The sequence below is a fragment of the Clupea harengus genome, chromosome 17 (assembly GCF_900700415.2).
Source record: "Clupea harengus chromosome 17, Ch_v2.0.2, whole genome shotgun sequence".
Lineage (NCBI taxonomy): Eukaryota > Metazoa > Chordata > Actinopteri > Clupeiformes > Clupeidae > Clupea > Clupea harengus.
Window position 1 is genome coordinate 11,825,227 of NC_045168.1, and position 11,593 is coordinate 11,836,819.

At 41.6% G+C, this 11,593-nt stretch overlaps 1 protein-coding gene across 1 annotated transcript; it reads right to left on the minus strand.

Moving 5' to 3' along the window:
- Window positions 1–5,149: 5,149 nt before the first annotated feature.
- Window positions 5,150–11,412, minus strand: maf1b (MAF1 homolog, negative regulator of RNA polymerase III b). The gene is made up of 7 exons (XM_031584054.2): window positions 11,288–11,412; window positions 8,423–8,554; window positions 7,736–7,898; window positions 7,197–7,318; window positions 6,808–6,927; window positions 6,490–6,582; window positions 5,150–6,387 (listed from the first exon to the last, which is right to left on the minus strand). The coding sequence occupies exons 1-7, from the start codon at window positions 11,368–11,370 to the stop codon at window positions 6,363–6,365; spliced, it is 738 nt and encodes a 245-aa protein (XP_031439914.1). The 5' UTR covers window positions 11,371–11,412; the 3' UTR covers window positions 5,150–6,362.
- Window positions 11,413–11,593: the final 181 nt, after the last annotated feature.

The following is an 11,593-nucleotide window of genomic DNA, read 5'->3' on the forward strand; positions in this document are numbered from 1 at the left end:
TACTGGTATGCATTAAAAAAAAAACTGCTGTTAATGTGTGTAATTCGGTTATATTAACAATCAATCAAATGGAACCTTCAGGAAATGCTCCAATGAGAGTGCTTATGTATGCTGATGTAAGTGAAGAGCACCCTCTGGTGGTCAAAAGGCAAAACCAGCCTAATGTGTGCCTGGTATTTTATGGCTGCACTGAGTTTATAACAGATATAAACAACCAAATCATATATAGTTTAGAAACAAACAAATCCCTCAAATGCAGAGAGGTAGGTTTAGATCTATTCCTCTTCAAAACTAATAAGGTATGTATGCAAGACAATAACATGTTTTCACTTATTCAACTGAAAACAATGCCTTTTTTATACAACAAACTGTAACCTGTATGTGTGTGTGCTGACTTGTTCCTGAAGCTGTGTTTATAGCTCATCCTTGGCTACAGCAATTAACATGTTTTCCCCCATTAATTCAATATAGTAATTCTGGCTTGATTGTGTGGTATGTGCACAGGAAGTTGTTTGTCTCGTTCCCCTGAATCTCTTTATACCTGCAGTAACTTGATTTAGTGGCATTTATAGTTCCATAAGGAACAGCATTCCAAAATAACAAACATTCAACACCAAGTCAGCTTTTCAAGCCTTTATTTTTAAGAAAATAAGCAAACCGAGCCCAACAGCGCCGGCGACCATGGCTGCTCTTTGGAGGCTCCTGTCGCTCTGCTCCAAGCAAACGCTGCTTCAGTGGCAGGAGCAGAAGTAGAAATGCAGTTCACAAACACAGACAGACAAAAAAACATTCTAGTCAGGCCAAAGATTGTAATGGGCTATTGTTTCAACTAATATACAATTGTGAGAGGGCCTAATATGTACCTGTTCTCATCTGGTTTGTTTTCCTCCTCCAGGAAACTGATTTGTGCCTGGCCAGGCCTCTCAGCACCGAGTCTGACTGACTTCTCAATGTCTCCTTTCCTGAGGAATTGCGCCATCACCTCAGGCTTCTGAGCCTCTCTCGTCTCATGGTTGATGATCTCCTCACAACGGATGTCCATCTCCACGGTCTCATTGCTACCTTCCTCTTTCTTCTCCACATGCTTGATGACCTCATCCACCTCCTCATTTTTTACGGCTTCCTCTATCTCAGGACAGAATGTCATCTCCACGTTCTCACAGATGATTTCCTCTTTCTTCACCTTATGGTTGACGTCTTGCGGGGCATCTTTAAGCTCTTCTGCTAAGGCCTTTGATCCCACCATGACATCGACCTCAAACTCCAGACTTTCATCTACCTCCACGTCGTCATCAAATTCCACCTGCAGAAGTAAACATACATGTTGTTATAAAATAACACCTAAAAGCTGTCAACTCACAAACCTGATTTTACATTATGGATGGGAAACCTCTGATTTGGTAGATGGGTTGAAAGGAGAAAGCAAATTTGTACATATCGTTTCAATGTGGATCTTTCATGGTGACCATTAAATCTGGATTTTATCGTTGATGTATGTCATGAAACAACATGGTAAACAACATGGCCTGCCAACCTGGTAAAAAGCAGGACTCGCAGAACTCTGAAAACCAGATAGTTGTCCAAGCTCTTCGGCCAAAGAAAGGTGATTCTCAGTGGCAACAGAGAAAGTGCCATCCTTCTCCAGGAAACCTCCGCCCCCAGTGCTACGGATTAGGAAAAGATACGAATGAGCAATTCTTTAAAAGCATAACATGGTCTGAAGCAAAAAGGGAAGAGAGAGTGTGTGATGCATACATCAGAGCTACTTCCAACTGGTTCTCCAGGTCCTTGATCTTTCCTTTCAGGCCCTATAAACAGAAAAAAGATTAGAAAGCAAAAAAATGTGTTTGTTCATTGGATTTCAGCAATCAGCCTCAGAATGAGCTATCTGGATTAAAGCTTTGATCACTTGAATGGAATGCGATCACACCTGTCCAATGTGAGTCAGCTCGTCCAGAGAGGCTTTTTGCTGGTCAATCATAAAGTCTTTCTGAGAAATGAAACGAAGAATAGCCGAATTACAATATCAAAAGAAAGACAGATGGATGGACAGACAGATATATAGATCATAGGTCAGTTTCACTGTCACAGCAGGCTCAAATGAAACTATGGAGGCCCCACCCACCAGAGTGGGTATACTCTATCTAGAGCCTATTAAAAATGGGTGTAACCTCTATTTCCCAGTCATACTCACATTGATAATAACTTGTCCTTTTTCTTCAAGCTGCGCTCTTGTTTCCTCCAGTTGTTTCTACCCAAATAAACAACATGGATATAACAACATGTAGTGTATACAGTATACCATCCAGATGGACAGGTTTCATTCATTTCAACAGTGTTTAGACAGAAACTCTTCAGACACAACACCTCTGAAGAGCCTGCAGTTTATAGACAACAAAAGCACCATACCTCCAAAGCCTTGATGTGTTGAGTCAGATCTGTTATCTTTTTCTTGTCTGTTTTGCTCTCAAGCAAAACATCAGACATCTGTCACATAAAATATTTTCCAAGTTTAACCTTAAATGACATGGAGTTGAACAGCAAACTAAACAGCAGCTGTTTTTTTTGCTGACAGCTTACCTCATCGGTGCTGGCTTCAATGAGGTTACTCTGGACTTTATGTTCCTTTTGCTGTGGGCACGTCAATTGAAACGCAGAGATGAGATGACTAAAATTATGATAATTAGGCTAACCTTAACTGTAGGCTATAATTTAAAGACACAGCTGTTTTCTAACACCCAGGGTTACTCTTAAATCGAGGTCACTCTGTTTTGGCCACTCTTATACCTGTACAAAATATGACTTTATATTGAGAAACTTACCAGCTGGTTGTTTTGAGCTTTGAGGCTGCTGTTGGCCATCTGGCTCTCAGCTAGTGCTGCCCGAATTTCATCTGTTTCCATCCTGAGCTGCTCCATGGCCCTGGTGGACATCTTCATGCTACAAATCATAAATCAACTGTTAAACATGGAGGATTTCGGACCATCTGGGTACGAAACTTAGTTTAATATTCTTGATGAATCTGTTTCCAAAATAAAGTGCAGTGATCACATAACATTCACATAACATTTAACTTTGTTACATAACCGCAGCAGCCATAGCATGCTACAAATCATAAATCAACTGTTAAACATGGAGGATTTCGGACCATCTGGGTACGAAACTTAGTTTAATATTCTTGATGAATCTGTTTCCAAAATAAAGTGCAGTGATCACATAACATTCACATAACATTTAACTTTGTTACATAACCGCAGCAGCCATAGCATGACTTTTAGTAACGATAATATTATATTTTTCTAGTTGCTGAGAAGATCATAAATCACTTTTTGATCTGGTTCTTCAGGTCAGAGTTCTGAATTTCCAGTTCAGCATTTGAGTCTTCACGGGCATTGAGTGCCCTTTGCAAGTTTGCATTCATCCCCATCAGACGCTTCTTGCATTGCAGCAGCTCCACAATGTCTCTTGCCTGCTCGGGGTTTCTAAAGATATAAACACCTGAATTTCATTATCTTTGAAATGTGACTATGCCAGTGCTATTATTGTGTGTATTTTGAGCAGAGACTTTTTGAAACACATGGCTCTTTTAGGAACACACTCACATGACTGAGGAGTTCCATATTTCCGCCTCCTCTGCAGCATGCAGGGCATCCAAAGCCTCCCTCTCTGTGAACAAATGACACACAGGTTTATAGGCCTACATTGGTAGGGTGTCTCACTGTTAATATTAGCATTATTGAGCAGCTCTTTTGACTCATACCTTCACAGTAATTTCTTTCATATTCCACGCACCTGCACAGAACCAATAAAAATGACATGTTTTATACATACCGTAATTTTCTATCATTTAGGTCTAATAAAAATGTATGCATGTGTTTAATAATGTATTAATGAATTCACCTGTGCTGGTCCATAGGTCTCCATTCTTCACCATGTAAAGGGGACAGAAGAGGATATTAGACTAACTACAGGCCTAAAGCATCCTATTCTCTCCACTTAACTCATTACCAGTAAATTAATAAATGAGACATAAATTATTAAAAAAAAAAAAAAAACCTTTTTGTCCATGAAAGCTGGATGCGCAGTTATGTTTCATCATCTTTGAATTAAGGGGCGGACGTCCCATCAAGTCATTTTGTTTGGTGGCATTGTCCAGCAGGTGAAGCAGGTGTAGGCCAACCGGCTCCGAGAAGCTTCTCCTCAACCTTTTTCCCAAAACGTTTTCGGAATAGTTAGGCTACTAATTAGATACTATCTTATCTTAAAAGCTAAGGAGAATACGCAACATGAACGGGAACTATAATCGGTTTGAAAAAGACTCAAGTACACTGACAGAACTCAAGTATTCCATAATGTCACAGATAGCATTATGACGTCACAAAATGAATGGCAGGTGTTTTTATAAGCAAAAACTGTAAACATTGATTCCACACAGAGCCATGTAAAGATATCTCTCCACATATCTCTGATTCCACCTAAAAACAAGTTGTAAGCGGCTTAACATTCATTGACGGCTACATTGCTGAAGAATTTGATATTATCTCTGGCCCTAATATGATCAATAGCTAGTTTATCGGTAAAGGCCTCGTTGTTCATTGTTAACTTTTAGTTGGTGATACTTTGCAAGAAAGAGGACGCTAAATGTTTTTGTAATATTAGTATGTATAAAATTGTACACCATTTCAAGTGAAGACCGCTGTGTCTAGCTTACATCCCCTCAACAGCAAGCTAGTAGCTTGACCAGAATTGTGTCAGTTTCTAGTAACGTGGGGTGTTTCTAACCCCATACATTTATCCTGACCTTGACCCAGTCACTACCCTGACCTTTTGAACAGTTCCAGACCAGACAATACATCTGTTTATCACTAATTTCAAATAAAACGGAAGTAACACTCTGATCTGGATAGAATACATTACTGGTGGATCAGTCAACAGATCTAGCAAAACTAAATGTGCGCCAGGTCTACGGTAAAACATAACAGATTATTTGTCAAGATATTTTGTCCAATAAGGAAATGTTCCTTCTTTTTGCCATGTACTGTATATGGTTCATGTTACAGCTTCTAATGGCATCAATAGGCTTATGTTTCATATTTTCTTTCATCCCATGTACAAAGCCTAAAAGATCCCTCAATAAAACAAAACCAAGTTTAAAACACATACATTTTTTTATTTATAATATTCACTGAGAGTGTAAATAAAACATGGACATATGGATTTGCACAACTCCATGAAGGATCAGTTTAAAGGTCCAGAAAAGCAAATTGCCATTTAACCGTTCCTGTTAACACCTTTCAAAGGTGCCCTATTCCAAGGGCCCAGTAAAAATTGTTCTTAAAAGACTAAAGGCCTTGCAGTAAAGCTGACACTATGGGGCAACAAACAAACCAAAACTACACCCAGCACTGCTTTAGGATGTGGGGAAAAGTGTCAACACATTAATGATGAATTTTCATTGGCTGGCGTTCTGAATGTCACACTTCTTGTGCTCTACACAGACTGTTTGGGAGTGTTTTCCCCTCAAATCCACAAGGGAGACGATGTTTGCATTTGCACCCACACTTCTGTTTGAACCAACTCAGTGCTTGAGAATGACTGCTGCACAGTAACAACACTGCTGAGAAACTGAAAGGAGAAGAAAACAGCACAAAGAACACACACAAATAAAAATGAACCAATGAAAATGCGCCCTTAGATAGCATGACCAATCCCAGTGACTCTTATGATCACACAAATATGAGTTCGGTTTGTGATTGGATGAGCAGCTCCTTCCCTCTCCTCGCTGTTGGAGATGGGCTGTTCGGCCACTATAGAGGATTACATCTGGCTTGCATGCATTTTGACAATGACATCATCTCCTTGAAGAGCGAGGATATCAACACGACGACAAAGAAAGCCAGCTTTAGTAAAAGTCTATGGATTCTCTTCATCTTAACATGCACATCCTCTTCTTCATCATCATGGAGAACAGTCTACGTAGAAGACGGTCCTGATGGAGGACTTGAGAAATGTCTGTTGAAGTCGGGAGGAGACTGTGACAGGCAGGGATCCAGAGGCCCAATCACTGGACCTCAGCACTTTGGGGGAAAAAAACTACATGTCTGCAGGGTTACCTTAAAAGTTAGGCCAATCCAAGGCGGAAAAAAAACCTCACATCCAATACTCGGTTTCTATGTACATATGTAGGCAGATGCTTTTCAGCACAGGCAATGAAGGCGGTAGATCATTCATCCAATGAAAGAAAGATGGAAAAATAACACAGATAGAAGTATAAAGTAAGAAGGGTTTGTAAATGCAGATGTGTAGATGCCTTGCTGAAAGACTGTGGGTTGCGGGTCTTCAGCATTATCCCTGAGAGAGCTTTACACGCACAGAGCTCGGGGGAACCTGAGAGACACAAAGAGGAAAAGAGAAAAGTCCGTTAGGATGGAAAAGTAACAACTGAAAATTGTATACAATGTTTCGCTAAAGGCTGCCACGTGAGCGCACCTATCCTCTGTGAAGCCGTCAATCTCTTCCTCATCGTCAAGCTCCATGTCCAGCTCGTTGTCGAGGCAACCGCGCCCATAACCGCTGAGAACACTGCACAAATCAAATACTTGTCAGTTAACGACTGATTAAAAGACTGCTGTACTGTTAAACATGCTATTTTTAGCCCCCAAAACATGTTCATAATGAAATCATTACTGAGGCAGCAACTGAAGCAGTGCAATTCTACCCTGAAAGGTGTAACCTTTGTCACAATTAGCTTTAGATGGCAGATTGCCTTTATTCAAAATAAGTGACAAACTATAAACTGTGACAGACCTCACTGAGCGGCAGGTTAAGAAGACGATGCGCTTCAGCTTCTTGTTGTAGAAGAAGTAGTTGAAAGACCAGAGACTGCCTTCTTCTCCAAAGGGGTCAGAGTCCAGATCGGGGTTGTAACTGAGGAGAGGACAGAAAGAGAAAAGAGGGAAATGGTTTTTAAGAAATTTAAGAAAATTAAGTTAAGTGACAGTTAACCTCACATAACCTCAGAATAAGCAGGCATGCATGGGTGTTGATTCTAACTCCACAAAAAAAGAAAAGAAAAATCAAAGGCCGGACTTTTTTCAAGAACCTTTTTCATTAATTTTTCAAGAACTAGGTTGAGTTATTGGCCAAGTTCACCTGTCTGTACATCTTTTGACTAGGTTTCACTTCTCTGTTCTTACCTGTAAATGTCACATCCTTGCAGGGTGATTTCTTGGTCGATGGCGTTCCACAGCTCAGGCCCAAGAGAGTTGAACTCCTCACCGACAGCTGAGAATAGGCTGCTGTTCACAGTGTTCACCACCTGAGGGTGATAGAGCACAAAAACATCATTAGACTTGGTATTAACTGGACACATGGTAGTCCAGAGCTGCCCCATGCATAAGGCAAAGGCAAAGCTCTGTCTCTGTAATTACTACTCTGTACATGAAATAAGAGTGTATATCTGAGGATAAAGATTCAACTAACAGGTTTCCCTACGATGGATTCCACAGTGATCTTCACATTCCTTGTCAGTGCTGTTGTTATTGTTGCTATACTGCGCACTGCGTTGTTGATAGTTACATGTGTGTAATTCATGGCAACCTAAGGCCAACTTCACTACTACCACATATTTCCACTACTAACACCTTCTGTTGCTATGCCAGTGCTCTCATTTTGAGAAAGGAAAGCCCTAAGCACAAGGCAGTGGTTTGGTTCTAGGATAGCGCAGCACACTGACCCAGTTGAGGCTGGGTTCCCGGCTGAACTCGTCGGCCCGGGCGGCGCTGAAGTCATAGTCTGGCCGGAAAGACTCGTTCAGGGTCGTGATGAGGTAGAACAGAGTCTTCCTGCAGCACTTGTCACTCAGAGGGTTCTCTCCATCATCGCTGCTCTTCCCCAGCCTGGATGATGAAAGACAACGCAAGAAAAAGCAGAGAAAAAAAAAAAGATCATTCTCTTTTCTTTTTTTGGACAGGTCCTTTACTGTGCAATACAGCGTTAGCAGTAAAACAAAAGCTTGGATCTTTTCCCAGTGCTTTCAAGCCTGTGGTGTGTGGCACGGAGTGGTGCTGGAACACAGATAACACGCAGGCACGGACAGTACGCTAAGTACAGCAGCACTGGGACTAAGGGAGTTTAGGAACATTTTGATAAGCTGGCCTGCACCTTCTGCTAGACAAACTGTAGTAGAGCTGTAGAATGGACGAGTGGTTATAATCCCCTGAAGGCTCTTGGATAAGCTGAAGAATGAATGGATGGATGAACAGTATTCCCACACTGACCCCAAATGATCGGCTCATGCAGTGCGAGTGGTAGATAGACAGATAGATGGATACTTTATTAATCCCGAGGGAAATTTAGGAAATTTAGGAAGGTTGGTTGTCTGGTCTTCACTACAGTAGGGTGAGGCAGAGGTGGTACTCACAGGTTTGGGCTGGGGGCACTACTGGACTGTGGGGGAGAAAGGGCCTCCAGCACGTGGGGCTCTCCTTCCAGGCAGAACTGCTTGAACATGTGCTTGTCATCGCCAGCCATCTTACAGGAGTAGCTCTCAATCCTGCACACAAAGGGCACAGAAGGCGGTGGAGAAGAAGTGAACCAAAAGAGAAAGATCTTGACTTAATTAGGTCATTAATGTCATTTGTGGTCAATGGTCAAATGGCAAGTGGTAAAACATTCAGTTAGAAATCAAAGGATATCCTGTTTCAATTGTAAGTGAAGAAAAGGAAGAGAAAAAAAAACCCGGAAGCGACAGCAAGAAGCAATAACCTCACACTCTGCTCTTACTGCACTCAGGCTCAGCAACAGAAGCAATGACACCAGAGCTCAACAAAACCACAACTCAACAAAAATATACACCAATTGTGTTGAACCCATTTCAAATAAAGGCACAGCATAAGCACAAACAACGCCAGAAGCTACACATCAGCTGTTTGATAAGCAAGAGCACAAGGCCCTTTTTTAAACTTTTAAGGTGAGGCACCTGACTGTATAACTAGACTAAGTAACAAGACTAACTGTGCCTCTATTTCAGGTGTGTCTGAATTTCTGACATGTCATGGGGAGACCACGGCTGTGACGAGTTTTTGTTTGTTTTTCCCTCTCTATGGTTATATAAGAGCACGAATTGTGTAACCCTAGATTCCCTGGCTGAGAATTTGACTGGAGCTTGGACTATTTATGGTGTAAGTGTAAAGGTCGCAGCGGGCCACGTGAAAGGGACACCTTGGCCTAGTTTCCATCGGTTTGCTGGGAGGTAACACAAGAGGCTGGAACAAGGGGCCCATGGGCGGCAAGCTTAACATGAGCCCTGAAACCCAACTTCCTGCAGATAAGCCTGGGCATGTTTCCACGACCGCTTTAAAAAAATAAATTAAATTAAAAACATTCTACACGTGTGTACTGACATTAAACGAGTGAATGCTTCTGTGGTTAGCCATAAATGCATGAGGTGACAGAAAGTGGATGTAACAAACATGTGAAAAATCCAGATTGATTAGATTAAAACTGCATTTAAACAAATACATTGCTGAACAAGTGTATGTGACCAGCCCTGGGCTCAGCTGCTGGGATGGCTGGATGAACACAAAACAGCCTCTGCATTAGGGCTCACAGCTGGAGTCTCTGTGCTGAGTGGCACTTCTCTTTTTGGCTGTTGGCATGCAGCTTTGGTCTCCACTAATCCAGTAAGCAGGATAAATACCAGCGCACATGGCAGCTCGCACAGACCTCAGCTGGGTACGTGTGTGTGTGTGTGTGTGTGTGTGTGTGTGTGTGTGTGTGTGTAATGGCAGTCTCTATTACAGAGTCCCTGGATATCTGCTGTAACCTGACAGAGGACACAGTGGCCTGGTCTGCCATACACCATCATGACTCCTCGAGAGACGGGTCACACTGCAAAACTTTCACCCTGTCATTACATAACACACCATATCCACACACCTTACCCACCCACTTATACATTACTAGCCTCTCGAGCTACACCACAGAGCTTGACAGCAAATAAGTAGGACATGTTCCTATAAAAGAAATGTAGCCTTAGCTGCATTTTTTGCCATATAGTGATGCTTCTGGACTAAATGTATGTCCAGTATATCATTAGAAAGCTGCCTAATTTTCAGTACTTAGTAATGTTCTCCACAGGCCATCACTAACATTGTGTAATTTTACGGTGCAACATTTTATTTAAATGTAGACATACTTGTTTCTTTGAGTTAGCATACACAGTATTTCCACATTCTGCTTGTGTGTGTGTGTGTTAATCCTGTAAGACTGGATAAACTGCTATATCGTGTAACTCCTCACTACCTGGTGTCAGTGCTTGCACACAGACAGTGGCAGTATTAATCTGATCACTTAAATAGAACCTTAAGAGTCAAGCCTTTCTTCACGTGACTGAAAGTTAAAGCTGGAGCAATGGGGGTCAAGAAGCAAATAAGTGAAGAACCAAAAGACATTAAAAAAAAAACACAGACACAGAAGCACACTAATCCCTTTTCACAGTATGCTGGAGTGAATGTTCTGCACACAGTACAACTCTCAACTAGAGATGCATTTTCGCCAATTTGACTCTCCTACTACCTGTTGGATGAGCAATAAACATCATCTAACAAGATGCAGGGCAGCGATTCTGTAGTACCATTGACATTCTGGCACACATAGGCAGACAACACACACTCTTCCATTGAAATATTTATCAGTCAAGGTTCAAAATGAGTTGATGGTGTCCATTAATTGTGCCATATTGAGATCTAGGAAGGACTCAACCACTTTGTTCCTCTGAAGAATGTCTGTTGTCTTTGCCTCCTCTCCACAGCAAGAGATGGCAATCAAGACTCTTGGCATTAGTACCTCAGTTACTTCCAAAGAGATATAATTGTTGACATAACAATATCAGTGAACCATATTATGTAGATACTATTTGTTACAGGAGTTATAGTAAACATCTCCCGTTGTACAAATGGCTGTTGGTGTGTAATCAAACGCTGTTTTTAAGTATGCAGTTGGTTGAATGTTTCAATGACAGAAACGGGTGGACATTTCAGAACACAATTGGAGTATCAAATCACATAATGACACTTTGAAAAGATGCAAAAGCTCAATGTGGCTATGTCTATATTTAGGCCTGCTCATGTTCAAGAGGGCTGTCAACACACACCACACAAACTATTTATTGTCAGATGAAAGCAAATAAGTAACTTAGTTTGTCATGTGATGGTCAGCTAGATACATGACCTGTAGAGGATAAGTGGACTGCAATGGTGCCAAATGCCAGACTATATGTCAGTACCTGCCAAGGATGTGTGAGTCTCCGGTTTCAACACACAGCTGAGAGCCCAGTGCTTCAAAACTGGAGTTTTCCAACAGCTTCATCTAATGTTGAGAGACATAGAGAGAGGGGGGAGAAACGTCAAAATCGTGAGGTGTGCAAAACCCAAAATAGTCAAACAACGAGCTGCAAATTGTAACAGTACAAGCTATAACCAACTTTTACTTGTAGTGAGCTACATGCAACTTGCTGTTTATTCACTAATTAAGTAGTTCAAGGTCTGCTCATGACGAGGCGGACCGTGAACTTACACGGCCCACATTAGTG